At 51.0% G+C, this 27363-nt stretch overlaps 7 protein-coding genes across 7 annotated transcripts; 4 read left to right on the top strand and 3 right to left on the bottom strand.

Annotated features, from left to right (window-relative positions):
• Positions 1 to 125: 125 nt before the first annotated feature.
• On the top strand, positions 126 to 7011 carry N7489_011270 (uncharacterized protein; the record flags this gene model as incomplete). The annotated part of the gene is made up of 6 exons (XM_056717019.1): positions 126 to 216; positions 513 to 635; positions 940 to 4709; positions 4871 to 5107; positions 5169 to 6830; positions 6898 to 7011. The coding sequence occupies 6 exons, from the start codon at positions 126 to 128 to the stop codon at positions 7009 to 7011; spliced, it is 5997 nt and encodes a 1998-aa protein (XP_056564641.1).
• A 1675-nt stretch (positions 7012 to 8686) lies between these two features.
• N7489_011269 (putative MFS transporter) lies at positions 8687 to 10634 on the top strand (the record flags this gene model as incomplete). The annotated part of the gene is made up of 2 exons (XM_056717018.1): positions 8687 to 9879; positions 9947 to 10634. The coding sequence occupies 2 exons, from the start codon at positions 8687 to 8689 to the stop codon at positions 10632 to 10634; spliced, it is 1881 nt and encodes a 626-aa protein (XP_056564640.1).
• Positions 10635 to 11058: 424 nt separating this feature from the next.
• Positions 11059 to 12670, bottom strand: N7489_011268 (NADH-quinone oxidoreductase subunit NuoF; the record flags this gene model as incomplete). Its single annotated transcript, XM_056717017.1, has 3 exons — positions 11059 to 12216; positions 12283 to 12354; positions 12413 to 12670. The coding sequence occupies 3 exons, from the start codon at positions 12668 to 12670 to the stop codon at positions 11059 to 11061; spliced, it is 1488 nt and encodes a 495-aa protein (XP_056564639.1).
• Positions 12671 to 13088: 418 nt separating this feature from the next.
• N7489_011267 (SET domain protein) lies at positions 13089 to 15361 on the bottom strand (the record flags this gene model as incomplete). The annotated part of the gene is made up of 4 exons (XM_056717016.1): positions 13089 to 14302; positions 14380 to 14639; positions 14713 to 15261; positions 15345 to 15361. The coding sequence occupies 4 exons, from the start codon at positions 15359 to 15361 to the stop codon at positions 13089 to 13091; spliced, it is 2040 nt and encodes a 679-aa protein (XP_056564638.1).
• A 565-nt stretch (positions 15362 to 15926) lies between these two features.
• On the bottom strand, positions 15927 to 19845 carry N7489_011266 (SAPS family protein; the record flags this gene model as incomplete). Its single annotated transcript, XM_056717015.1, has 4 exons — positions 15927 to 16601; positions 17090 to 17764; positions 17817 to 18284; positions 18340 to 19845. 4 exons carry the CDS (start codon positions 19843 to 19845, stop codon positions 15927 to 15929), a joined length of 3324 nt encoding a protein of 1107 aa, XP_056564637.1.
• A 3720-nt stretch (positions 19846 to 23565) lies between these two features.
• On the top strand, positions 23566 to 24582 carry N7489_011265 (uncharacterized protein; the record flags this gene model as incomplete). The annotated part of the gene is made up of 1 exon (XM_056717014.1): positions 23566 to 24582. One exon carries the CDS (start codon positions 23566 to 23568, stop codon positions 24580 to 24582), a length of 1017 nt encoding a protein of 338 aa, XP_056564636.1.
• A 1971-nt stretch (positions 24583 to 26553) lies between these two features.
• On the top strand, positions 26554 to 27210 carry N7489_011264 (putative SNF7 family protein (Cta1); the record flags this gene model as incomplete). The annotated part of the gene is made up of 1 exon (XM_056717013.1): positions 26554 to 27210. The coding sequence occupies one exon, from the start codon at positions 26554 to 26556 to the stop codon at positions 27208 to 27210; it is 657 nt and encodes a 218-aa protein (XP_056564635.1).
• Positions 27211 to 27363: the final 153 nt, after the last annotated feature.

Raw genomic sequence — 27363 nt, 5'->3', positions numbered from 1 at the left:
CCCTCTCTTCTTCATCCCCGCGCAACTCCTGCTCGCAATTCTTCTTCTATTAATCTGCACTCTCTCGAAACTGCGCGCAATCAACCTATGACTTCGTGAACACCCGACAAACTCCAACCGACATCATGTCTTTCGGATTTGGAGGGTTCGGTCAGAACAACCAAAGCAGCGGCTTTGGCACTGGCACTGGCTTTGGATCTGGCACTAGCACTGGAGGTAGGTCTTTCCCTGTTCCCCTTTTCGGATTCCCCTTGTGTTTCCAGCCCCTATTCCCATCTCTCTCCCCTACTCTTGTCCTCGGATTTTCCCTATCTCGACAACCGGTGCTCCTAATTCCGACCCGCGATGGTGCCACGCGCAAGGCGAAAAATATCAGCATAGCAACCTTCGCCGTGCGATCGAAAATCACCTGCGGACCATTTGGATGCATTAGCGACACCACGACAAGATAAGGAATGCAAGGGCTTCTTCGAATCCAAGTCTCTCTGACCGCGATCCCCTCCGTCATCTAGGCTTTGGCTCGACAGCATCCCCGTTCGGAGGTGCCACATCTGGCACTTCAGGTGGTGGCGCCTTCGGCGGTGGCGCTTCCAACACATCTACTGGCTTCGGAACCGGTTCCGGCACTGGCGGAGGTACGTGCTCAATCATATTGAGCTTTGCGCTGCTCTCTCGATTTTCCCTGGCGAGATTCCCGTTGCCGCAAATGGACTTGAGATTCAGACGCTCCCGCACTGATCGCGCACGTGGAATCCGTGAACTTGCTCTTCGGCCCCCTCTGGAGTGATCGCTCGTGGCCCTCCTGGAATTGCCACTACCCTGCGACTTGCCCACATCTTGGTCGAGATGCGCCCGAGGACCTCTCTTTATCAATTTGCACTTGCTTGATTGCTTCATTGAAGGGATTGATCGTGTTTACTAACACTTACTTTTTATTAGGATTCGGAACCAATACCACAACCCAACCTAATGCCCTTTTCGGCGGTCAGACTCGCCCCGGTGGATTTGGCACCACCAACACTTCTAACAGCGGATCTCTCTTCGGAGGAGGCACTCAGACTACTGGCACCACCGGCGGCTTCGGTACTGGCGGAGGATTCGGTTCTACCGGCACCACTGGCGGCTTCGGCTCAAATGCCGGCGCAGCCCCTGCGGGTGGAAGCCTTTTCGGTGGCGCCAAACCCACGGGCTTTGGCTCTTCGACTACGGGCACTGGCGGATTCGGCACCAGCGGTGGCTTCGGATCTGCCGCTGCCACAACAACCCCCAGCACAGGCTTTGGTGGCTCGGGTACTGCCTTCCAGGGAGCTCTGCCTAACTGCGAAGGTACTGGCGGCACCCCGTTCAGTCCCTGGAATGAGAAGGATACCAGCTCTGCCAACACCACGAACCACTATCAAAGCATCTGTTTTATGCAACCCTACAATAAATGGTCTTTCGAGGAGCTGCGTCTAGCGGATTACCAACAAGGCCGTCGCTTCGGCAACGGCAGTGGTCAAGCCGGTGGTTTTGGCGCTCCTGCTTTCGGCAACACTGCAACTGGTGGATTCGGTCAGAATACTACAACTACTCCTGCCTTCGGCGCTAACGCCGCTCCGTTCGGAGCGGCTGCCACAAGTGCGCCAACCGGCTTCGGTTCAACCCAGACCGCAGGTGGTTTCGGCTCCACTCCTGCTAACCCATTGTTCGGTGGAGCAGCCAAACCAGCAACTTCCTTATTCGGCGGTGGAACTACTCCTGCAGCTTCATCGGGATCTCTCTTTGGTGGAGGCACACAAACCGCTGGTGGCTTTGGAAGCAACACCGGTACCGGAACTGGATCAGCCTTCGGCAACACCGGCGGGTCTTTGTTCGGTGGCAGCAACCAGCAACAGCAGAACAAGCCCGCATTTGGTGCCACCGGTACAACTGGCGGTAGCGCCTTCGGTGGTTTCGGTAATACTCAAACCACTACCGCCGCAAATCCGTTCGGAGCTTCGACCGCCACAGCCTCACCCTTTGGTGGCGGTACTCAGCAGCAAACACCAAGTGCCTTCGGTGGTTTCAGTGCAAACCAACAGAACCAAGCTCAAACTCAACCCAAGTCATTGTTTGGCGGCGGTGGATTTGGTGCCGGCACCCAGCAACAGGGAACTGGCACAGGTTTGCTCGGCGGCGCCGCCAGCACTACTCCAGCTGCCGGATCTTCGCTCTTCGGTGGAGCCCAGCAGCAACCCCAGCAGCAGCAGGGTAGCTCACTCTTCGGTGGTCAAAATCAGCAAGCTGGCACCGGCAGTTCGCTATTTGGCGCTTCACAGAATCAACAACAACAAAAGCCCGGTGGTCTCTTCGGATCTACCCCAGCTCCCGCCGCAGGTGGTTTCTCTGGCTTCGGTGCCTCACAGCCCCAGCCAGCCGCCGGCGGTGGCGGCTTGTTCGGCACACAGAACCAACAGCAGCAGAAGCCTGGTGGCCTCTTCGGTTCGACTACGGGAACCGGCGGTGGCGGCTTGTTTGGCGGTGGTCAAACTACCACTGGCCAAGGCGCCGGCTCTTCGCTCTTCGGTGGTCAACAACAACAGCAGACCGGTGGCCTGGGTGCCAGTCCTTTCGGCGCCACAACTACCGGACAACAATCTCAGCCTGCTCCTGGTAGCTTCCAAGCGTCGCTCCTTGATGGAAACCCCTACGGCAGCCAGTCCATCTTCTCTGGTCTTCCTGCCCCTGGTGCATCGGCTCCCGGTCCCCTTGCTACGCCATTGTCTTCTAGCATGAAGCAAAAGCAGCGAACTCCGTTGCCCGTCTACAGAATTACCCCCAACGCTGCCAATCGCCTCATTACCCCTCCGAAGCGTGGATATGGTTTCTCTTACTCTACTTATGGCTCGCCCTCTGGCAGCACTGGTACCCCATCTGGTCTTGGTAGTAGTTTGTTGGGTGGTGCTGCCGGCAGTAACAGTCTCCGCGGCAGCGTTAATGGCAGCATTGGCCGTACCTTCAGCAAGAGTTATTCCACTAGCAACCTTCGCAAGACCTTCGATCCGGAGGCGGACAGCATCCTTTCTCCTGGGGCCCTGCAGGCCGGCAGCACACGTGGCACCAGCAACCTCAAGCGTCTCACTATCAACCGTGGTCTGAGAAATGAAATTTTGTCACCCTCTACTCGCGCTTCCCCGGCCCCTCTCCTCACCAACGGAGAAGATGCTGCTCAGTCTGCCGATAAGCTGAAGAAAAAGGTCAGCTTCGACTCTAATACCTCCGGGCTCAACGGTGGAGACCTTGTTCGCGTTGAACCTAACAGTCCTGAGCCGTCTGCTGAGGAGCTTGGCTTCCTTCGCTCTGTGCGCAAGAGCGGCAGCCTCAATGGTTTCGATGCTGCTGGCACTTCCGATCGTCCTGAGGCGGAGTCTACCCGTCGTGACCTTGCTGTTGTCCCCGAAAGCGCACCACCGACCACTAATGGTGCCACCGTTAAGCGCCTTACGTTCATCCCCGGCGGTGACCCAAGGCCTGGTGAGTATTGGATGCAACCTTCCCGTGCTGAACTTAGCCGATTGAGCCGCGACCAGCTCAAACAAGTCGTCGACTTCACTGTTGGACGTCAGAACTGTGGATCTGTCACTTTCAACGGCCCTGTTGATCTGACTACCGTTGATCTGGACAACCTTTTCACCAATATTGTGGATATCGGTCTTCGCAAGATTACTGTCTACCCCGAAGAATCGGTCAAGCCTGCTAGGGGCAAGGGACTGAACGTGCCGTCCACCCTGCGGATTGAGAACTCCTGGCCTCGTGGTAGAGATAAGAAGAGCAACTCGCCTGTCACCAGTGGTCCTCTGTTCGACAAGCACATTGACCGTCTACAGAAGGTTGGCGATACTGAGTTCGTTAATTACGAGACTGAGACTGGAACCTGGGTTTTCAAGGTGCCTCATTTCACCACTTATGGCCTTGATTATGACGAAGAGGAGGGTGAGAGTCTTGATCAGAGCACCATGAGTGCCCAAGGCCCTGACCACCCTACCCCCCGGGCTCACTTCGACAACCCCGCGAGTTTCGATCAATCCACCACGTTCTCCATCGACGAGTCCTTTGTTGGTTCTATGATTGGTGTTGAAGACGATACTTTCGATTTCAAAAAACGCAAGCTTGTTCCTGGCTCTTTCGCTAATCAGACCATGCCTGCGGAAGATGATTACTTTTCTGAGGGTGAAACCGAGTCTTTTTTAGAGGAAGGCTCCACGGGTTCGACTACTGAGAATGACGACGACGTCGTCACCGAGAGCCAACAGTCTGGCGATTCGGTAGTTGGATCAGATGAGGCAGATGAAATGGATATGGCGGGTGCCTTTCCGACTCCTCATCGTACCGTGGAGCGGGACGACTACCAGAGCACCAACGGTGATCTGGACACCACTTACCCAATCTCGAAACACTTCGGCAGCCCTGCAAAGCCTCAGCTTGATCTTAGTGGCGACTGGGCCGAGCAGTTGCAGCGCACCATCAGTCCTCGCAAGCAGAACCGTGACGCCCTGCGTGAAATGCAGGCGAATGCCTTCATTGATCGCAACCTCGTGAACGACGAATCTCCCACAAGCATTGCGACGGCCCCTCCGAAGAAAGGTTTCTCGAACAGCATTGATCTTATGAACTCTTTGTTTCAGCAGCCGCGCAAGCAAGCTGCCCCTTCTCCGCTGAAGCCTTCTAAGGCACAGCCAAAGGGCTTTGAGGTTAGAACTCCCTTCTTATGTTCACACTGATTATCTGATTATCATTTCCTTTGTTCTTTTCCCTTGTGTCGCTGCATCATGTATCTAGGAAATTGCACATCATCCCTCAGATAGTTTAACGAATGTGATAACCTGAGCTAAAATCTTTTTCTTCCTTACAGTGGCCTTACAACAAGCAACCCAAGACCTTTGCTGGCGATACAACACAAATGAGCGAATCCGATGCCGCTTTCCATGACTCTTTCAAACCTCGCTGGGGTCCCATGGACTCCCTTGTCTGTGCGAAAAATGATATGGAGGACACAATCTTGGGGGTGAACCAGACCTGGAAAGAAACTTTCTCCATTTTCAGCGAGGACCGTGATATTGCTGTGATGGCTTACAATCAATCTGGCGAGGTATGTTTAAGTGGCTTTATTGGTGTTTAGTTGGACTTTATACTCATCATGATACATACAGGCCAAGGAAATGCTCGATGTCCAGCGGCTTCAATCCTCTATTCAGCGTATTGACGGCACTCCTTTGGTTCGTATGGCCGAGGTCGACCTGTCACAGTTCCCTCTATCTCCGTCTACCCGTTCCCAGTCGGAGGAAGAGCGCTTGGTGTGGCAGCTTCTCAACATTCTCTTTAATGATGATATTGAGGACGACATCTCAGCAGGTGTACCTCCGCGTATACGACAGCAATTTGCGCACCGGATCAAGAAGGACCGACTCACACGTCTTTGGGAGGGAATCATCCGTGAAAAGCACTCGCAAGACCTGGATCTGATTCGCTCCCCCGTGGAACGCGCCGTTCATTTGATTTGTTCACACCGAGTGGAGGAAGCTTGTAAGACACTGATCGACAGTCAAAATCCCCATCTGGCGACTATAGTCGCACAGATTGGCCGCGATGCTACCTCAAGGGCAGACATAGCCAACCAGATCGATGTATGGCGTCAGAACAATATTCTTTCGGAGATGAGTGAACCCACGCGAGCCCTTTACGAACTGGTCGCTGGAAATGCTCTCCGCAGCGAGGGCAAATCGGGCGGTGCGCTTGAAGACCGGGCCTCTAGCTTTGGCTTCACTGAGCGGTTTGATCTAGATTGGTTCCAGGCCTTTGGTCTTCGTTTGTGGTACTGCACTGCTGAAGATGAGCCAATTGAGGTGGCTGTCTCAAAGTTCCTTGCGGACTTGGCCACCGGGCAAGAACCCGCCTTCCCCCACCCATCCCACCAGGCCAGTACACGTGCAGTTCTGCAGCCAGGCTCTGATACCCTTGGGCGCGAATCTCCTCTTTGGGTTCTCCTCAAGGCGTTCTCGGCGATGCGAGGCCACGGCGCCCAATCTGTCGACTTCCCGGCCTCTCTCCTCCCCGAATCGGTCTCCGGTGACCGTCTCTCCAACCGACTCTCCTTCCAGCTACACCACGTTCTTGCTGCGACGGTCGGACAAAACCAGGCCATCAAAATCGACCAACATCAAACGGACAAGCTTGTCTGGGATTTCGCTTCTGAACTCAGTGCAGGTGGAAAACTTGATCAGGCACTGTTTGTCCTCCTGCACCTTTCCCAAGCCAACGACCGCAAGCGCGCCGTCCAAGAAACTCTCGCCCGGTTCGCCGCTCAACTCCCCGAGCCCTTCGCTGCCGACGGCTCCTCCCACCCGGCATGGCAATATCTCCTCACTGAGCTCCAGCTTCCCGAGGCCTGGATCTGGGTTGCCAAGGCCCTGCATGCTCGCGACATCGGCGATGCTGCCCGGGAAGTCGACTGTCTTATTCGCGGCAAGCACTGGAACGACGCCCACGCCACATTTTGCCGCATCGTCGGTCCAAGCACCATCATCGAGGGCGACTACCGTACCCTGGAAGCTCTGGTCTCTGGCTTCGGCGACGGGCCCGAGCGCAAAATGCGAGGCTGGTCTTCTGGCGGTGGTGTCTACGAAGATTTCCTCCGCCTGGTCAACGCCCCCAGCGGCCGACGTGATCCAATTCGCCTGAACCGCCTGGTTAACGCTCTTGTTGCAATGGGCGATCGTGTCCGGGGATCCAGTTTGGAAGGACTGGAGGAGCGTGTTGCATTCAAGGAGATGAGCCGGGCTGTTGCCGGCTGGATTACGCACGAGGATGTTCATGTTAGTTTCCTCCCCTTCTCCGTTGATGTATCGTATTGGTTCATTGCTGACTTCTATCTTTGTACAGTCTGTTGAGTCCTCCGCTGTTCTGGGCCTACCCTTGACAGGTGATGCTCGCGTTCTGCAGACTGCAGAAATGAGCCGTCGGTATTACGGCGTCATCATGGCGGGTGGCTACTAAGTTTCGAGTTAAGGAAATCATTCAATTTGCATATGTTCGTTGTGAAATTAGCGGGCACTAATTAGCCCAAGCACCTTGATCTTTTCTTTTGTTTTGCTCTTTTTTCTCTTGTTCTGTACCCCAAATGATCTCAAATGGTTCCCATGACCCGTGTACTCTTACCCTATTACTGAAAAACTACTATTTGAACCAAGTCATTTTATCCTTTCTCTGTTGTAGACATTGTAGCAGAATCAATATATAATTCGTGATCATACATACCCTTGTTGTCACTTACGGTTCCCTCCACTTATTAGTTGCAACCCTAAGTATGAGTGAAGATGAAGCCAAGTGTGCTCCGCTGTATGCTTTCTAAGATAAAATCGGCCGTGGTATAGTATAGGCACCCGAGGCATATAATCAGTAAAATAGAGGTCGATCACTTAGGTCTTGAGGATAGACCACAATGTCCTCAGGTCTGACCAGCAACTGAGTTTCAGCGCCATGCATATTGGAGAGATTAGTATAAATCACAGCAAATTCATCTGACAGGATACCCGAGAAGATGCCAGATGTCGAATATCAAAGAAGACATAATCATTTGAGATATCACTAAGCTAGTTCACGAAAAAGTACATGCAACCAACCGTACTGCCCTCCCCCTATGATACCGACGATGATAATGCGTCGGATGGGCCGCATTTCTCGTCCATACCCGTCTACCTGTGATTGTCGTATGGAAAATTGTCTCCTCGTATGTGCTCAAAGTGTCACACATACCCGTGGACAGGTCAAACTCTCCATCCATTGTGTTGTTGGGCCAGGACGGGTCGAATGTTCAGATTTGTGCTTGCTTCGTCTGGTGTTTCCATCAATACTGGAGGTAGGTAGCCTTTGGTGAGGAACAGAGTTGGTATATACATTGGAGGCTCCGGTTCCAATCATTCACTTCGCGATGTGATGTCTCCTGGTTTAGGCTTGCCGTCAAGGGCTAGTATCGGCAGACCGTCTTCCTTGATCTATGAGCTCGAAGTCGATGAAATATGACGTCGAGTGGGATGTCCACGTTGTCAACAGTGCAAGAACCGTACAATCTGGTGACGCAATTCTGATAATAGACGTATGGAATATTGTTTCGTTGTTATGTTAAAGGAAGCGGACTCGAATTTCTTATTGAGTAATGCACCTTGCGCTAAGTGTGTGTCAATTAGCACGTCCATCAATGTTATAGATTGTCCTTGGACGCCGTACTCACCTCCGTCTCATTTAAAATCTGCGAACTGTATATGTGCTGGGCCTTTAGGGCTTGTCTCATGAAGCAAAATGACTGTTGGAATTGACTCTGTACGTCAGGATCGTCGATTTCCACAGTTTCGTTCTGATTATCGTGGTTTTTGCGTAGGCTCAGTAGCCTGTCGGTTCCAGATCTGAGATATAGCTTCTACAGGTAGAAAGCTAGACCATCGATCTTAAACCCATTGTGTAGAGCACTGGATTGTATGTGGTATCTCCTTACAGAGGAGAAGTGTGTTGTGCGAAGTCGAAGTGTCCGGGGTTGTACAATTTAGGGAAGGTGCCATTTCGGAAAGCGCAATGCTTTGGTCCTTTGCTACTTGGCTACTTTGCTGCTTCTCTCCTCTGCTTCTCTCCTCTCTCCATCTGCTATTTATCTTATCCTTGCTATACCTTATTCATCATGGAGCTGCAACCGCTTGATGGAACTCGTGAGAGAAACACCGTAACAGTACCTGGTCCCTTCGAGGGCACCCCGACAGATACCAATCTAAGCAGAGTCGACAGCGGGTATGGCGTTGGCTCAACTGAAATTCCCACTCCAGCATCGGCCACAGAGGCATCTCACAGCGATGCCAACAAGGTTCATAATCAGCTCGAAGCTGCTGCTGAGGGTGCCTCAGGTGTGCTAACTACCGAGCCACATGTCTCAACCACAGAAACAACACCGGGCGATTCACCGGACGATTCCCAGCCATCATTTTCAGCATTCAGCAAATACGAAAAGTTATTCATCGTGGTAATGGTGACTCTTGCTTCGTTCTTCTCCCCTCTTTCTGGCCAAATCTACTACCCCGTCATGCCAACATTGGTACGGAACTACCACCTCACCCCGGAGCTGATCAACCTCACAGTCACAACGTACATGATCTTCCAAGGCCTGGCTCCCAGCTTCATGGGCACATTCGCCGACACCGGCGGCAGACGTCCAGCGTATATCATTGCGTTTGCAGTATACACCGCTGCCAACATCGGCCTGGCCTTGCAGAACAGTTTCGCAGCATTGCTTGTCCTCCGCTGTCTCCAGAGCGCAGGGAGCAGCGGTACCGTGGCATTTGGGTACGGCGTTATAGCGGACATTGCGACAACCGCAGAACGTGGGAAGTATATCGGCCCCATGGCGGCAGGTGTCATGGTTGCGCCCGCGCTGGGCCCTGTTATCGGTGGTCTTTTGGCCAAATTCCTCGGCTGGCGCAGTGTTTTCTGGTTCCTGGTCATTGTTAGTGGAGGGTACTTGGTGTTCTATGTGCTTGCTATGCCAGAGACGGCGCGCAAGATTGTTGGCAACGGTCATTCAGTGCCAAACGAGTGGTGGCGCAGATCAGTCATTCAATGGTGGTCGAGGAGGCAGGCACAGTCGGACGAGGAAGGGCAAACTGGCGCAGAAGGATCCCAACAACAGTCCTCGCATAATAAGCGACTTAGATTCCCGAATCCTCTCAAGTCTTTTGTCATTCTGCTGGAGTGGGATGCCTTGATCATCATCTCATATGTCGGGATCGTGATGTTCTCGAATATCGCTCTGTTGACAAGCACTCCCAGTCTCTTCGGACCCCTGTACGGATTCAACGAGCTCCAGATTGGTCTCTGTTTCCTGTAAGTTTATATCTCGCCCTCTTTATCTTTCCAACCCAAGGGTTCATTGACTAACACAAACTCCCAGACCTCTCGGAGTAAGCTCTTGCCTCGGTGCAGTTCTATATGGGAAAGTCATTGACTACAACTACAAGCGAACAGCCCAGAGGCTCGGGTTCCCGGTAGACCGGAAGAAAGGAGACAACTTGCGCAGTTTTCCAATCGAGCGCACTCGCCTGCAAACAGTATTCCCAACAATGGCCGTTGGCGTAGCAGCATTCATCCCATATGGCTGGGTCCTGCAACAAAAAGTACATTTAGCTGCACCGCTGGTGCTGCAGTTCATCATAGGCTTTTGCTTCGTTGCATCCCTGAACTGCCTCAACACCCTCCTGGTCGACTTATTCCCAGATAGACCTGCCACAGCTGCGTCGGCATGCAACCTTGTTCGCTGCTGTCTTGGTGCTGTTGGGGCTGCTGTCATTAGCCAGATGTTGAGTGGCATGGGCTGGGGATGGTGCTTTGTTTTTCTGGGGTTGGTCATGGCCGTTGGGATGGGATTGCTCTGGATTGAGAATGTGTATGGGATGGGCTGGAGAGAGAAGAGGTTCCTCCAGATCGAACGGAAGAAGGCCGAGAAGGAGGCTAGAGCCGCTGAGATTCGGGTCCAGGGGAAGGCTGATAGGAGAAAACAGAAGGATACTAATGTTCGGGAATTGGCTGCTGGTGCTGATGCTAGTGTCACTGAAGGAACTGATACTCGCTCAACCCAGTGAAGAAAGGGATCATCGCCCTGCTATTTTTAGGGCGGTAGACTTTGTTGTTACTGCATTCCATCGCTTATTATTATGAGGATATTATTAGTAGCGTGACGGAAATGGAGAAAATGGGAATATGCTACATAGCACGAATGAAGACATCAAATGCATCAAATTTGCTACCGACTGTACAATAAAGGGAAACCTGGGCGCGATAGATGAACACGAGGGGATCGAGCAGAGTAAAGAAAAGAGAAACACCACTCTCCCTGGCCGGACCAGACAGCAAGAAACAAGAAAAGACATTACCGGCCAGGGAGAGGGAGATATAAGAGAGGTCTAGATGTAAGAATCATCCCCGACCCATTCCTGCTTCTTTTTGAGGGGACAACAAATGGAGAAAAAGGGTTGTAAATGGAAAAAGGAAAGGTGGGAAGTGCGTTTACATGCCAGGGGAGATCAGCTTGCCCTCAGCACGGCTGTTGGGGTGCCAGCCACCGGCGAAGGGGGCGGCGCCAAGCTCCTTCTCGTACTGGCGGATACGGGCCTCCAGCTCGGGACGGAAGTGGCGGATCAGACCCTGGATGGGCCAGGCGAAGGCCTCACCCAGAGCGCAGATAGTGTGGCCCTCGACCTGCTTGGTGAGCTCCTGGAGCATGTCGATTTCGCGCTCGCGGGCGTTGCCGGTCTCGAGACGCTGCATCATCTGCATAGTCCATTTGCTGCCCTCACGGCAGGGAGTGCACTGGCCGCAAGACTCGTGCTTGTAGAAGGTGGACAGGCGGGAGATGGCGCGGACGATATCTGTAGACTTGTCCATGACGATGACGGCAGCGGTACCCAGACCGGTCTGGGAGTCCTTGAGGGCGTCGAAGTCCATCAGCTGGTTGTCGGCCACGGTCTTGGGGATGACAGGGGTCGAGGAGCCACCGGGAATAACGGCGAGCAGGTTGTCCCAACCACCGCGGACACCTCCACAGTGCTTCTCGATCAGCTCGCGCAGCGAGATGGACATCTCCTCCTCTACTGTGACGGGGTTGTTGACGTGACCGGAGATACAGAAAAGCTTGGTACCGGCGTTACGCTCACGACCGAATGAAGAGAACCAGCTGGCACCACGGCGCATGATGGTCGGTGTCACAGCAACGGTCTCGACGTTGGTGACTGTGCTGGGGCAACCGAACAGACCGACGGCAGCGGGGAAGGGAGGCTTGAGGCGGGGCTTGCCGGCCTTACCCTCAATGGACTCAATGAGCGAGGTCTCCTCACCACAAATGTAGGCGCCCATTCCACGGTGAATGTACACGTCGAAGTCGTATCCGGAACCGCAGGCGTTCTTGCCGATCAGGCCAGCCTCGTAGGCCTCGTTGATAGCCCGCTGGAGGACAGTAGCTTCGTGGTAGAACTCACCACGGATGTAGATGTAGGCGGCGTTGGCGTTCATAGCACGACCCACCACCAAGCAACCCTCGATCAGCTTCTGGGGGTCCTTGCGCATGATCTCTCGGTCCTTGCAAGTACCGGGCTCACCCTCGTCTGCGTTGACAACCAGATAACGGGGGCGAGGGTCCTTGTCCCAATCCTTGAAGTTCATGAAAGACTGTTGAGTAGCGGGTCAGCCCGGTTATCCCAAAACACTCGCGTTCGTCCGAAGTAGGCCACTTACGTATTTCAATCCTGAGGGGAATCCAGCACCACCACGACCACGGAGGCCAGATGCCTTGATTTCCGAGATGAGCTGCTCAAGGCATTAGCAATTGGTAATTCCCTAGCCCGTCAATTGTGCGACTACCCACCCAATCATCGCCCTTCGAAATAATATCCTTGGTCCGGTACCAGTCACCGTATTTCATTGATGACTTCAAATCAGCTCCGTGGTGTCCGTAAAGGTTGGTGAAGATCCGATCTTGGTCCTTAAGTCCGCCATAGTGCTTCACGGGAGGCGCCTCCGACACAGATGCGAAGGAGCGGGCGGCCGCCCCCTGGGCGCGGAGGGAGCGGGTCGAGAGGTGGGAGAGGGAGGAGGTGGAGGGAGCCGCCGCTCTGGATATCATGATGACGGCGGGGGTGACAATGCGTGGTGAGGGTCAAAGGGTCGTGGAGAAGGAGGGAAGGGAGTCGTGGAGCTCACGGCAATTCCTGCGCTTGCTGAATGATCCGCCTTTGGGCTCGATATGATTGGGTGGTAGTGTTGCACGTGACTAAGTTGCTGAGTCAGTAATCCAGATTTGGTCATGACGACCTCAAGTATGCTATATCACGTGATTAGTATACATAAAGACATGGTCACGCTCCTTTCTCTAACATGGATTCGAATCTTGCAAATACGGATGGTTTTCTCTCTTACCCTCTTTTTCTCATGTTATTTCCATCATCAAGTCAGTAGGGCTAAGATGACGAACGGACACGAAGCAAGCAGCCTAAAAACAGTGCACATCTCTTTCATTTCTATGTCTACTGTTGCCTCTTCATTTACTCTTGTGGTACATAGAGACATGCCTGTTTTAGCATAGACATAGATCCCTCCATCTTGAGTATCTCAAATGGCTCCAGAGGGATCATCACCATTTCTGAGCCTGCCACTGTCCATGCCCATTGAAGCCACTGTGAGTCCAACCAACCACTACCCTCTGTGAGCCAATTAACTCCATCGCCGGATGCAAATGAGCTTGGATTTTCGGCCATAGCATATGCTTGGAATTGACGAAGAGTTCCACTGGGTTCATCCATGCCAATTTCAATAGACCTGGAAGTGTCAGAAGGCAGAGGGTATTGCTCAAGCAGGAAAGTAAACCATCGGTTGAGACGCGACGACAATCTTGAATGTGCCTCAGGCGAATTATATGTGGCAACCAGTAAGCAAATAACCATTGCAAACAGAGTCTGTGGATCGGTGGATATACTCGGGACGGCCTGGCTCGCCTCTCCAAGGGCGTGCTGGAAGCATCTCTGAGCTGGCTCCTGCATTTCAGCCGGCAGAAGGCTGAAAAGCTCGCCTAATCTGAACAGCTCACCATTTTTACTGATGAGTGATGGACGCTCCAGGATACGCACTCGGATCCGGGACATGATCTCGTCTGAGAGAAGCCCGGCCGGGACGCGTGCCATTAGTTCATGTAAGAGGACCTTGGTATCCTCCCAACTCTCACCGCGCTTGTGTTCTCTGCCGAGTGTGATAGTCCAAGTAGCGATAACCAAGGCAGCTTGATCTAATGCTATCTGTCCATTGCGGTAGATCTGGGAGTGGGTCTGGTTCAGGGTAGTTGGTTGCAAAGGCAGATGCTCCGCACTGGCTTTCAGGTTTGTGGCATGAGCCATTAGCTCAAAGCTGATCTGAGCAAGGGCAGCATAGATGCTATGGCTGTTTCCATATCCTGGGGCAATGCGAATACAGCCCTCCGTGATCTCGAGCATTTTGCGCTCGCGTCTGTTTGATTCCATGACCGTCAATGCGTCGAACAATGCCGGTGAGAAGATCGAGTTCTCCATCCTTGTTTCGGGAGCCAATAGTGGGTAAAAAGGATTGAAGATGTAATAGTGGTCCTCGGTGTTCTTGGCAACCTGAGGGAACAGTTCTAGCTGGCGAGCCTTCGCTTCGCCGAGCGGGCTGTCCGGCTTCACACCCAGAAGAACAATGCGATAATCGGTTGGGTTGCCGGCAATGCAAAATCCGTAGTTTATCAACACTATGTCCAAGTCAGTTTCTGGGGATCCAGACACTCAAAAAGCTTGAATATCGCGGCATGGCAGACGGGATACGTACATTGTTCATTATTACGAGGGCCGTAATTGTTGGAAATTTCTTGGCCTGCGGAGTGATCTTCAAGTACAAGGAGGCCAATATCTTCATCGCCCGCTCGCCACTCGACCTTTGCCATTGGTCGATGGTTGGGAAGGTCAATGAGCGGAAGCAGGGCCGAGACTCCATCCTCTGGAAGATCATCAGGCTGGACAGCCCCAGATAGAACCTTTGCCGAGAATGCTCGGGAGGTAATGATAGTTGAAGCCCAGAGATACAGCTCCCTGCACACGAATCAGCATAATGTTTCTCCGGGCTGAATAACAGTGACAGTTAATAGCCGTATCCCATACTCACCACGTATACTGTTCACAGTCGGGGAATCCAATTTCATCCAACTTAAGATATCCAAAATCATACTTCTGCTCCCAGACCTTAATCCTCTCGACGGCAGCCTCAGGAATGCCAGTACCCTGAATCCAATCTACATCCTCCTCACCAAAGAACAACGGGGTGGTCAACTGACCCGGCTGAGGCAGGGTACGAAGATACGGATACCAGAATCCCTCAGATCCCCGTAGATACTGGCCCATGAGGAAGAAGGCAAAAGTCTCCTCCGGCCCAACCTCGTCGATCCATGTCCGCGGGAGGTCAACACCGTGTTTAGCAAATGAGCCCCGCGGAGACTCATAGCCAATGGAATTGAACCAAGACATTGACACTTTGATTGGAGTGTTGATCACCCGGGTCTCTTTCGGGATGGATTCTGGCCAGTCTTCTTTCACCTGCAAGTGCACGCCGCGCGAGGCGTCTTGTGCAATGCGCACGCTCTTGTCGACCGTGCCGCCATGCCGGGTGAACCAGTTTACTAGCTCTGTGTGGGCTTTTAGCCTTGGATCAACTTCTCTGTTTTGTCCGTGTTAGATATGTTTCATATTCTTGGTTTGCAAATAACTCTTGAGAATGACGTAGCTTGAGACCGCACTTACTCTGAAGAAGCTGCCATTCTTGAAGCGAGTAGATTCTATTTGATCTTTATTCCTTTTTTTTTTCGCACAGGTAGGACTGTTTGCCACTGACGCTGCTATCCAAGAATGAACTGTGGATGTATCGGTCAAGGTCCTGAGGAAAGAATTGATGAGGGATGGTGGGGGCCCGCTTTTTTCTTCGAGCTTCAATATTTCACACCTCTAAGAACGATTATGAAATAATACACCCAGTCCAGAGGTCTGGTCTACCAGGATTTGCTACTAATTGCTCAAACTAAACCAATGCGCTTCTCCAGACTTCAACTATCGTACACAGGCGAATGCCTCAAAAGCCACGGACTCGTAAGCCGATCCCAGCCAGGTAGCATGCGAATACATGCAAGCACAAATTAAACATCAGATCAGAAAAGCTCTCCATGCATAACTTGAGGATCATAAATGCAAAACCCCATGGCTACTCCATCGATGGAAGGTGTATATACAAACCCTATGCCACGACGACGACTCGCCTAGAAACCCCCACCGTTTCTCCAGGCAGAATGTACCGTCATGGCCACGCAATCAAATGCAAAGAGTCTAAGTTTAGTTCGATGTCGAGGACTTGCGGCCAGGAACCACGATTTCCACCAACCCGTCATCCTCGCCATCACTGCTGTCGTTTTGCTCGTCGTCATAATGGGAGCTCACGGCTCGGGATCGGCGGAAGTTGCTGTATCGGGCAGGGCCCGAAAGGTTGGAGTAACCAAGAGATTCATTTATGATAGCCTCGTCTTCTTCATCGTCGGAGTCCATCATGTCGATGCCACTCGGTCCGACCATCTCGCCCATCTCATCGTCGTCATCATCCTCGACTTCGAGGGGCACACGAACCTGGCGCCTCACGGACTCTGCGTGGCCATCACCTTCATCTTCGGATGAGTTGGTCGACAGCGAGTCTGGAGGGCTGGATCCCGATTCTGGGAAGGTAGGTGAATGTTTGGCATTGGCTGAACCAAAGTCACTGTTAGGGAACGCAGAACTGCCACCCTCGGCATCATCATCGACCCCTGCAATTACGAATGGGTTGCTCGGCCAGTCTGACTCTCGGTCCTCACTTCCTCCGGCCCCTCTGCCATCCGCGTCGCCCTCTGATGGTTGTTGCTTTTGGGCGGCGAGACGCGCGGCTAATTGACGGCGTGCTCGGGATGGACCGAGGCTCAATGGAGCAGGTGGTGGGGGTAATATGGGAATAGGTTGACTGGCTGAGCTTGTCAACACCTAATAGAAAGCCGTGTTAGCAAAGACACAATACATCTGACAGCCCACGGCCTGTGAAAAGGGGGAGAAGGGATAAGTGCATAAGAAACCCAGTGCAGAACAAGTGGCATAGGGGAGGTTCTCTGGGCTGGAAGTTGCAAGGCGACGGCGATGAACATCAGCCAACAGGCATAATACCAGTTTTGGTCAGTCCACAGAGATTACATAATAGAGGAAGGGGGCAGTGGATGTAAAACACAAGAGCAGACAAAAGATTTCAAATATGCGCAGGAAGTGGGTGGCTCCATTGAACAAGCGCTAGCGATCCAGCAACTCTACCTAGGAGTATGGCTCGTTGCGTCTCGCTATAGCTTTTGATACATGGAAGGATATTAAGATAAAAATATGGGAAAAGAAATAGAGAAGAAAGTGGGGGAAAGATAATGGGGGATGCACGGAGTCGGTTAAGAATTGTGCACCATAATGTCAATAGGGAAGAGGCCACCCACATTGTCAGTGTCGCCTTGATCGGCATTGCCAGAGTCTCTGTCGTCCTGATCCTCCATTTCTTCGTCCTCGTCATCGCTTGAGCTGGCAAAGCCACTCAGAAGGGAGGTGCCACCTCCACCATACGCTCCACCAGAAACACTTCCTTGGCCGAGGTCGAAGCTCTGGAAGGTTGAACCGCCGATTCCCCCATTCAACCCTGCGTCCGCCAGAGCATTGGAGTTAGAAAAGCCTTGGCCGGAGGTGGTGTTGTTAAGGCTAGTCTGGCGAGACCCAACTGACATATCAGGACGAACACCGCCGAGAATGGCATTGTCCCGTTCACGAGTCTCTGACAAAGTCTGTTCTACGTACTCAATCCAATCAGGATTCAACACGCTCTCCATAACTGACCGTGAAAGCAACTCTGGCGGATGACGCTCGCTGAACTTGACAACTTCCTCCGCAACAAGAGTAAGATGCCCCATATATCCGAGGCGGATTTGCTTGGTCCGCTGGGTCTCATCGCTGCGCTTTTGTCCTTCAACAATCGCGGTAGTGATCCGGCCGGTGTCAAATACATTGACTGCGAGTGCCCGATTGTAGCCACGCTCCATGGGCCCATTAAAGACTTGTTGAATCACATCGTACACAACATTGTGAAGGAAGTTATTCCATGGGAAACGGAAGAAGAAGCCCTATCAATGGTTAGCGTAGGTGTTCAGCGTTTTCCAAAAAAGAAATACAAACCAGGATCGTTGGGACCACTTTGTTCTCCACGAATTGAATCTTCAAGTAATCACCGACCACGGGTCGCCCATCAGTATCGAGTTGGATGTATTGTTCGGCCGAATCCTCATCGCCTCCATCATTCAAAATGCTGGTTTCCTCAGCCTGTGCAGTAACACTAGATGCTTCTTCCGATTGATCGGCAGGGGCGGGGTTTGACTCCGATGCTTGGTCCTTTGAGAAGAGAGGAGCTGGAACAACTTGAGAGAGAGAAGACACGGGTTCCTGGCTGTCCTTTCCTGGATCTTCCTGCTCGCCTTGTGGCTGTTCCTTTTCAAGATTCATGCCGCCAATTTGGTCAGGGAGACCGATAGTAGGCGACGATGGGTCAATGGGTGCAACAGAACTTCCAGATGGATCTGTGGTTTCTTCAGAAGATGCTGGCTCTGTTGCCGTAATTTCCGGTGGGGGGTATTTCGTTGGCCGTCTCTGTTGACTGCGAGTTCGCAGTAGTTGTTGTGTCGGCACCAACTTTTGCGCCCACTATATCACCAGATGCACCAACATCCTCAAACCCTTCTTCTTCGCCCGCGCGTGGCACTTCTGTGGTCTTGATATCCTCTGGCGATCCAGAACCGAAGGCTGAATCGTTTGCGAAATCGGCCGTGGTATCATTACAATCGATTCCGGAATGTTCGTCTTGGTGCGAATTGAAACCCCCTTCACGGATCAACCGCTCACGCTCCTCGTCTCTCTGCTTAACGTACTCATCACTGCCTGGTTCATTCAGAAGGCCCATATTACTGCAATGAAGAAGCTCTGCCATCAATTCACACGTCTTGAATCGGTCAAAACCGAGCGGCTCAATTTGCCCACCCCATGCGGAGTTCAAATTTCCTCGCTCAACAGTCTTGAGCTTATTTCCATCATGAATAGTGTGTTGGGAACTTTGAATGAGAGCCATGAACTGGGGAATATGTCTGGCAAAGAGACGCAGCAACGTTCCAAGATAGATCGGGTCGTAAGTGCTGAGCATTGTATCGGGTCCACCAAGGGACTCCGGATCATAGTCGGAATTGTTCTTGCGAATTACCTCGATGACAATACCCACACCCACGGTCAGAGGATTACCGCCCTTGAGCATAGCATCGATGAGCTGCTGTACGCACTGGTTCGAGACAAGCTGACGCGTCAGGCTGTTAGGGCCAATGCATGACTGATCATTCGGGCTTGCGTTTGCAGATATAGTTATGATCGCTTTCAGGAAGTCACCTGCCGAGGTTTGAACGGATGCCGGGCGATCGGGCGACAAGAAAGACAGGAGATTGGGTATCAAATCCTGGGATCTGAGCCAGTCGACTGTACCCTGGCCACCCTCTGCCTTCTCAAGGCTGATAATCTTCAGGAGAAGATCCATGACCATCGGGTTATCAACATGCTGCAACAATGCCGGGACAATTCCATCGAGGGTCTTGAGGAACTCCAGCATCTCTTCGGTCTTTTTATCAAGCAAAGTCTCGTTTACTTTCGTGAAGTAGCTTGCCTGCAATGAATCAAGTGGTGGTGGTCGTCGCAGGAAGCCCCAGAAGTCTCGCAAGTATGAAGGGTTGGCCATCATAGATTCGAGAATGGACCAGGTCTCTGATGAGAGAACCTCGCAAGAGATGTAGGCATGCTTCAGACGATTCTTCTCAACTTTGTCCAAGTCTTCCGGGTCAAGAATATCCTTCAGCGGATCCCCTTCCTTCTCCTCGTCTGTGTTCGCCTGCTCCGCGGAAGCGGTAGCATCCTTGTCCTTCTCCGAAGCGTCTTTCGCGTTATCTTCATCGTTCTCTTCGCCATCATTCACCAAGCTCGGTGCAGTGACATAGTCCATAAGCCGTTTCAAGACATGATCCTCGCGCAGGTATTCAATGAGTTTCGTATTAAGCTGTTTCAGTTCTTGAATGATTTCAGGCTCGTCTAGGAGTTCTTCAAGAGTGACATCGGGTTTGTCGAGCAGGGTATCGATGGTAGAGATATTCGCATATCCCCCGAAGCGCCAAAACATGATGGAGTATATAGCCGAGGGAAATGATTCATAAAATGGATTCGTTTCGTTCGTCTCCGAGATGTCGTAACGGAGCAGTCTATGGTACAAGGGCTGGTCGAAAGATCGGGCAGGAGGTTGCGCAACAGGCCGATACACCGGCAAGCCAAGCGTGGTGTCCACACACTGAGATCAGGTCGCGCAGGTCGAGTGGGGTACGCTGGCCCGTCACGGCCGATAAATGACAGGAGCTAGAGAAGTAATCGATTGAAAATTGAAGCGATCTAGCGCTGTATGAAAAGAGAATATATTAGCAATCACGTCCACACACTTACATCACCAGCAGTCCGGATGATGTGTACCCGTGAAGCAGGCCGCCTTCACCGGGTAACAGACGGAGTTGGAGGATCTAGTCAGGGGGCTTTGTAGGATCAGAAGACCAGGCCCTTGATAGAGCGTACCTTCAATCTCGAGGGAATGACGAAGAAAGAGGGAAATCTGAACCTCCCTGTGGGTTTTGAGAGGGGAAGATGAAGAAATGGGGAGTGGAGTTGGAGAGTCAAAATGAGCAGACTCGAGGCGCACACACACAGAGAACAGGAATGGTGACTCAACGCCTGTCCATCAAGGAAGCAGTTGAAGAGAGAAGAGAGAAAGGTTCCGCTTCGGAGGAAGCTGTGCTGATCGATTACCGATCCCTGATGGCCACGAGCCCTGTAGAAGCAGGGGCGGAAACACGTATGTAATCACCGCGGGGATAAAAGCCTCCAGATAAGAATGAACTACAAGACCCTTAAATATATGGGACTTTGAGAAGAATTACATGCTTATTATGTTCTTATTTTGTTTAATCTTAATTATTTATTTTTGTTGCTTTTAAATTTTCATCTCATCTCATCATGGGGTCAGCTGCATTGAAAGGACGGTGGGTACTAGGTACGATCGTTCCCCGCCAGATTTGTGTGCTACATGAAGTATCGAATACTTTCAGTGTCCTGTCCCACGTCGTAGCTCAAGTTAACCGCCACGGGGAATACAAGGATCTAGATTCCAGCGGATAGGACATTATTTGACGGTTTCGCTTCACGACTTTCGCGAAATTCCATAGCAAACACCTCCCCACTAAGGTGAAACTGGGCTAAAACTTGGTATAAAAATCATGAACTTTGAATGTACTTGAAGATCACGTGGATATTGTGGCCTCAGGCCTCACATATTGCTAGTACTCGTAGGTGGTTCTGGTCTCCTTCGCAGAATCATTTATATTGCTTCGAAGAACCGCTGCACAAGTCGTGTGCATGGACAGGTGAGCGGGAAAAAGTGACATAGCTAAAACAACCCACCCTTCAACGCAAATAAATGCATACATAATGATCCATATCGACATTCTTGTACGGAGTAGGAGTAGGCTGCGGCGAAGTCCGTTCATGCGCACATTTATGTGTGCAACAAAATTCAGATATCAATTGGTCTTGCTCAGTCATTACCTGGGGAAAAAATCCATCTGCAATTAGTCCAGGAAGCCAATCAAGCGATGCTTCGCTAAGTCCATATAGAAAGGCTCATACCAAAGGCTCTAGCTACCGATGTAGGCCAACGATTGGAGAATGGTTGCCACATTGGAGCAATCTATTGAGATGAGCATACGATACATTCTAGCTCACATAAAGGGCTAGCTTGATATGGTAACGTGGCAATAGTAATCAATATTCCAGCAATTCTCGTTTTCTCATATATTCCGTTTGAAAGCCACTTAGCTAAATATATATTCTGGCAGTGACTAAAGTAAGAGGGAGACTAGCAGATCGCTTCACAGACATTTTGCGTGCGGGTCTAATTGCAGTTTTTAGTTGGCTCTCCATATGTGGTAGATATCATACTTCATTGAATATTATCGTTTCCATTGGGTTGATAGAATCGCGAGGACCACTTCGACATTGTAGAAAAGGCTTTACATAGAGAACTTGGTGAATTATCGCCACAAGATAGGTACACTAATACTCCTCTTATATTTTCCCTTATTGCACAGACGTCCTTGCCCTCTAGTTTTAATGCTGGCATTTTACCTTACGCCAAGCAGAACTTTGTGGACAGGAAGAATGTTATAAACTGTTATACCTAGGTAGCTCCAATTTATCACCTTAACGAGACTATATGAAATTGAATTGATCACAAGATGCAATAGGGTCTTTTTTAACAAAAGTACATCCCTTATCGTTCCTCTGTGAAGCTTCCACCGTACACGTACACCTCGTTAGTAAAGTGAGATTCAGCCCCTAGAGGGAGTCACTTCCCCACTTTCACTGAAAGTACGAGAGGAAGGCAAGCACAAAAAACGTATTCTCACAGCGGACATACTCTTATCAACACCGACTAAGTTGCGTTGCAACCTTCCATCAAGATGTTTCCACCCCTCGAGCCTGCTATACAGAGTCTACTTTGCGCTGCGATGCCCACTAAGTTTTGTCATATTAACATCAACAGCAACAGCAATGTTGCCAGAAACGCCACGCAGGATTCCAGTGTCTCCATCACACGGGCACGGCGCCACCCGCGTAGCGGCCGCATTGTATTGTATTCGATCTTTTTGTCGGTGGTCACTTCTTCCTTCACCGGACGACTGATTGTGCTAAAGCACCGGGCCTTTGATTGACAACACAACAGCTTCTGCCTATCTCAAATTGCGACTGATATCACCTTGCAGTAATAAATGCATGGTCGTCACGCAACTACTGAGGCTAGCCTGTAAGCTTAGGTAATTTTGATTGGTTTTATTAATGGATAGGTTTATAGATGACCAGCCTTTGTTTCAGATTTCGTTCATACCATCGTATCTTCCTGCAGATCTGCAGATCAGTCTTCGGGTAACCTTTGATAGCACTGTTGGTGCAATGCTAGAGAGAACCTACTATTCCAAGATTACAAATGCCACATGGGGCTATACCGAAGGGGTTAAAGCTAAAACTGATTAAACTCAATATAACTTCTTAAACCGATAGCACTGTGGGTTGCGTTAAATTAAGATTTAAGACATCTACCGAAAGGACGCGTACATCAAATACAAAATCTTACTCGCCAGTCCACTACACTGAAATACGCTTATATATAGACTGTATTCTATCAGCATCTTAACCAACCCCTATTAGCACTTTACGATGAATCCTGTTAACAAGTTATAATGAAGGGAGTGGTATTAGAAGTCATGCAGTAAAGATATGTTGGTCGATTGTCGTTGTATAAAACATGAATTTACATATGTAGCTTTTAACCGTGCCGTGCCTAAACCCGAAGAGGCAACTCAGGCAAGCCCCGGGGCCCCGCCTTGATTGGACCTATATAGGTAATAATCCCCCGGTCAGCCTCAATTGTACCTACCTAAGTAATAATTCTCCGAACAATCTCCATTAGAGTGGGCCAACATCGAGTGTACAAGACAGGATAGGTTCGTCTGCTTGAAACATAAGGGTGGGGTGGGTTCAAAGACATCACGAACGATATTGCTCTTTAAAGGATGTTCTGTGGATAAGATTAATCAAGAATCCGGCATATGTCGTAATGGGTCAAAGTACCGTTTCATCTTGATTCCAAGGGTCCATGGATCGAGTACATACGAAGTAGAAAGATCAGCGACATGGTAAACTTATAAGAGAGGAACATGCCTCGTGTAGCATTCTCTGCACTCAACTGTCATTCATCCATTCATTCTTTCATTCTTTCTTCTTTCTAGCTCTTGTGTTCATCATGTTCACCAAACTTTCGCTCTTTTCTCTTTTTGCCTCGACGCTGGCCGCCGGTTTGTCCTACGACAACATTGACAAGGCCGCCACTCCCCGAGCCAAGGAGCTTCTCAAGTATGTCCAGTCTCAGTACGGCTCGCACTACCTCTCTGGTCAGCAGGAACTGTCCAGCCTGGAATGGGTGAAGGAGAATGTTGGCTCCACTCCGGCCATCCTGGGCACCGACCTCATGTATTACTCGCCCTCTGCCGTTGCCCACGGAGGCAAGAGTCAGACTGTTGAGCAAGCCATCCAATTTGACAAGGAAGGCGGTATCAATGCTCTTGTCTGGCACTGGTACGCCCCCAACTGTCTGCTCGAGACCGAAAAACAGCCGTGGTACAAGGGTTTCTACACCGAGGGAACCTGTTTCAATCTGGCCAATGCGCTTGGCTACCGCGGAAACTCGACAGGCCACCGCGGCAACGGAACGGACTACCGTCTATTGATCCGCGATATCGATGCTATCGCGGCCCAGCTGAAGCGTTTGGCTGATGCAGACGTTCCGGTTCTCTTCCGCCCTCTTCACGAGCCCGAGGGTGGGTGGTTCTGGTGGGGAGCTCAAGGCCCTGCTCCCTTCAAGAAGCTCTGGAACATCCTCTACGACCGCATCACCCGCGTGCACAACATCCACAACATTGTCTGGGTCTGCAACACTGCCGAGTCCAAGTGGTATCCCGGAAACGACAAGTGCGATATTGCCACCGTTGACCACTATGCCGACGCTGGTGACCATGGTGTCCTCGCGGATAAGTTCCACGCTCTGCAAAATGTCACCAAGGGTGAGAGAGTTCTTGCGCTGGCCGAGGTTGGTACCATCCCCGATGCTGAGCTCCAGGCCAAGGACAACATTCCCTGGGCCTTCTGGATGGCCTGGAACGACGAGTTCATCAAGGATGGGAAGCACAACTCCCAGCAATTCCTGAAAGAGACCTTCAACAACGAGCGCGTCGTTACCATCGAAGATAAGAAGAAGAACTGAAGCGGGCTTGGGCTTTATCCAGGGAACTATAGATCTATGATCTGTGGCCATGTTTTGCTAAGCTGTACGATTAGCTGGATGTGGGTTGAGGTTCTTCCCACTTGTATTGTGCAAGGATACTACTGAGTAGTTTTCTTGTATGTCCATTCCTTTGCTGTGTTTACACATTTTACTTTCTATTGCGGTGCCTCATGTGAGAGATTACGTGTGGCAGGCTTCATACCTTACATATTCTAGTTAGAGAGATAGTTTCTTTATTTTTAAACCTCTCATCTCTCTGTGTTTTTGCCTGCTTCCTCTCCTGGGAGCTAACTTGGTAGATTTCATGTCCCTCCTCCTTCTAGTCATAGTGAATGTAGAAAGACGGTCGTGGTTTTCATTCTCATATAGCCTTGGCCTTTCTTCTTTTAGCATCTATCCATGTATCTCGCATTGACAGCATATCCCGACGTCTTTCACCACGAGCCTACCCACAGGTTATGCACCCTCCATAGCTCGCTTTTCGTTATCTGTACCATCCCCATTCTTATTTCCCCGCATATTTTTGTCCTCTAGTACCTACCTTTTTATTGACTTGTATCAATTTATATCGAGCCCACATCCATTGAGGGCCTTTGCCTTTCTTTCCATCTTCATTATGCAGGAAGGTTGGACGGCCAACTCTAGATGGTTAGAGCCAAATATGAAGACAAAGGAAATGATTCCAAAACTATGTTTTGTATGGCTGCCATATACATGTAATAAGAAACGGTGTGCGTACACTATGAACCAGACGTGAAGTAGGAGATAGGGAAGCATCGGCCCGCTGTGGAGAGCGGAGCAACCCTAAAGCTTCCAAAATTCACATGATAAATGGCACCGCCCTGTGTGGATGAATGGATGGGCGGGCACTTAGCCTAGCGGTTGTCGTTGGCGGCATTTGGCGCATTGCCCCTTGGATCTCCGTCCGTCCTCAGCTTGAGTGCCGTTTGATCTCAAGTTGCCGGATCGATGACTTTTTTATTTATTTTACTTTGAGAATCTTCCAATAACAACAATGATTACAAAATACGTACAACAAGGACACCACAAGCTTAAGAAGCAGCCCACTAGTTTTGAACAATACCCTTGTTAAGTCTAGTTTGTGCTTCCAGGCCTAGGTCCGGTTGGAAGCAGCCCTAGGGGTGTCCCTCCAGTGAGTATCACGCCATCCTTATTTTTCCGACAGCTGATCAAGAATATATTTTCGGGGTCTTGCAATATCAGTAGGGGTGGTATTATGAACCAGCGATTGTCCATGTACTAGTGGCAATTCGAGCGCAATGTTGCCTCTGTATCCTTCGCTCACTTCTGGCGCCATTGAGCACTGTAGGTTTCTAGCAAACTTAACCAGAAAGATGGCCAAACTTGACAAGCTGCAAAATCACCTGGGCAGATTCTAGGCACCTCAAAATGACACCAGTTCAGGTGATGCCTCACGTGGGACCCCAGGTCCACGAGTCCTCGAGCTGTTGTACCAGGGCGTCTCAGCACCTCGGGACCTCGGGAAATCCCGAGGTCACCTGGGCAGATCAGTAAGCTTACATAACAAAGCGTCGTGCTCAGCTTTACACGGGGAGGCAAAAGCGGCAAGACCGAAGGACCAAAACGGAAAGGGACAGCCAAGAAGTGGCCGGAAATCCGGTACCTACGTACATACACGCATGCACTTGTGTATATAAGAAACAATCAAGGCTCGTCTTTTATTCTATATTTTGCCAGCTTTTACCGGAAGTGTTCTGTCCCAGCTATTGGTAAATTACCATTTCGGCCCACCGATCGCAGGTTTATTGAGCACTGGCCACGTCTGGTCTGGAATAGCTCCCAAGTCCGCTGCCTATTTGCCCTCACCTTCACCTTTCAATAATAACCTTACCCAAACCACCATCATGAATCGACTATTCGGCACAAAGAGTACAGGCCCCAAGCCGACTCTTGAAGGTGCTATTAACAATGTACGATGCCCGCACAAGCCTGATCCAAGGCGCCCCCGCCCCTCAAGATACCCCACTAACCAAACAACAGGTCGACACCCGAGTTTCCAGCATAGATGTGAAGCTAGCAGCGCTCAACTCCGAACTCTCCACATATCAAACTAAGATGGCGAAGATGCGCGACGGGCCGGGCAAGAATGCGCTCCGACAGAAAGCGCTCAAGGTCCTTCAGCGACGAAAACAATACGAGGCGCAGCGAGACCAGCTCTCCCAACAATCATGGAACATGGAGCAGGCGGGCATGATGCAGGATAATTTGAAGAATGTGATGACGACTGTGGACGCGATGAAGACCACGACCAAGGAGCTCAAGAAGCAGTATGGCAAGGTCGACGTGGATAAGATCGAGCAGATGCAGGATGAGATGGCGGATCTGATGGAGGTCGGGAATGAGATCCAAGAGAGTATCTCTCGGGCCTATGATGTCCCTGAGGATGTTGATGAGGCCGAGTTGGATGCGGAGCTCGAGGCGCTGGGCGAGGAATCAATGTTTGAGAGTAGCATGGGCGAGAGTGCTATGCCGAGCTTCTTACAGGATGAGGTGGCTCCCCCGCAGTTTATTGATGAGCCGCCGGAGGAGCATAAGGTCAAGGAGGCTGCAGGCGGACTTGGATAAGTCTAATGTGTTAAAGCGTACTTTTGTTTAGCGGCAACTATGTGTTCTTCTATGTCAAGGCGCAGGCAGTGGAGTTGATTGGGTTTTTATTTTAACTTGCAATAAGCTACGCTCATATCATTGAAGCTCTCATTTCATCTTTCATCCTGCGTC

The sequence above is a fragment of the Penicillium chrysogenum genome (genome assembly GCF_028827035.1).
Source record: "Penicillium chrysogenum strain IBT 35668 chromosome Unknown utg000005l_segment0_segment0, whole genome shotgun sequence".
NCBI classification, from domain to species: Eukaryota; Fungi; Ascomycota; class Eurotiomycetes; order Eurotiales; family Aspergillaceae; genus Penicillium; species Penicillium chrysogenum.
The sequence above is the reverse complement of the archived record's forward strand: the minus strand, read 5'-3'. Positions and strand labels throughout refer to the sequence as shown.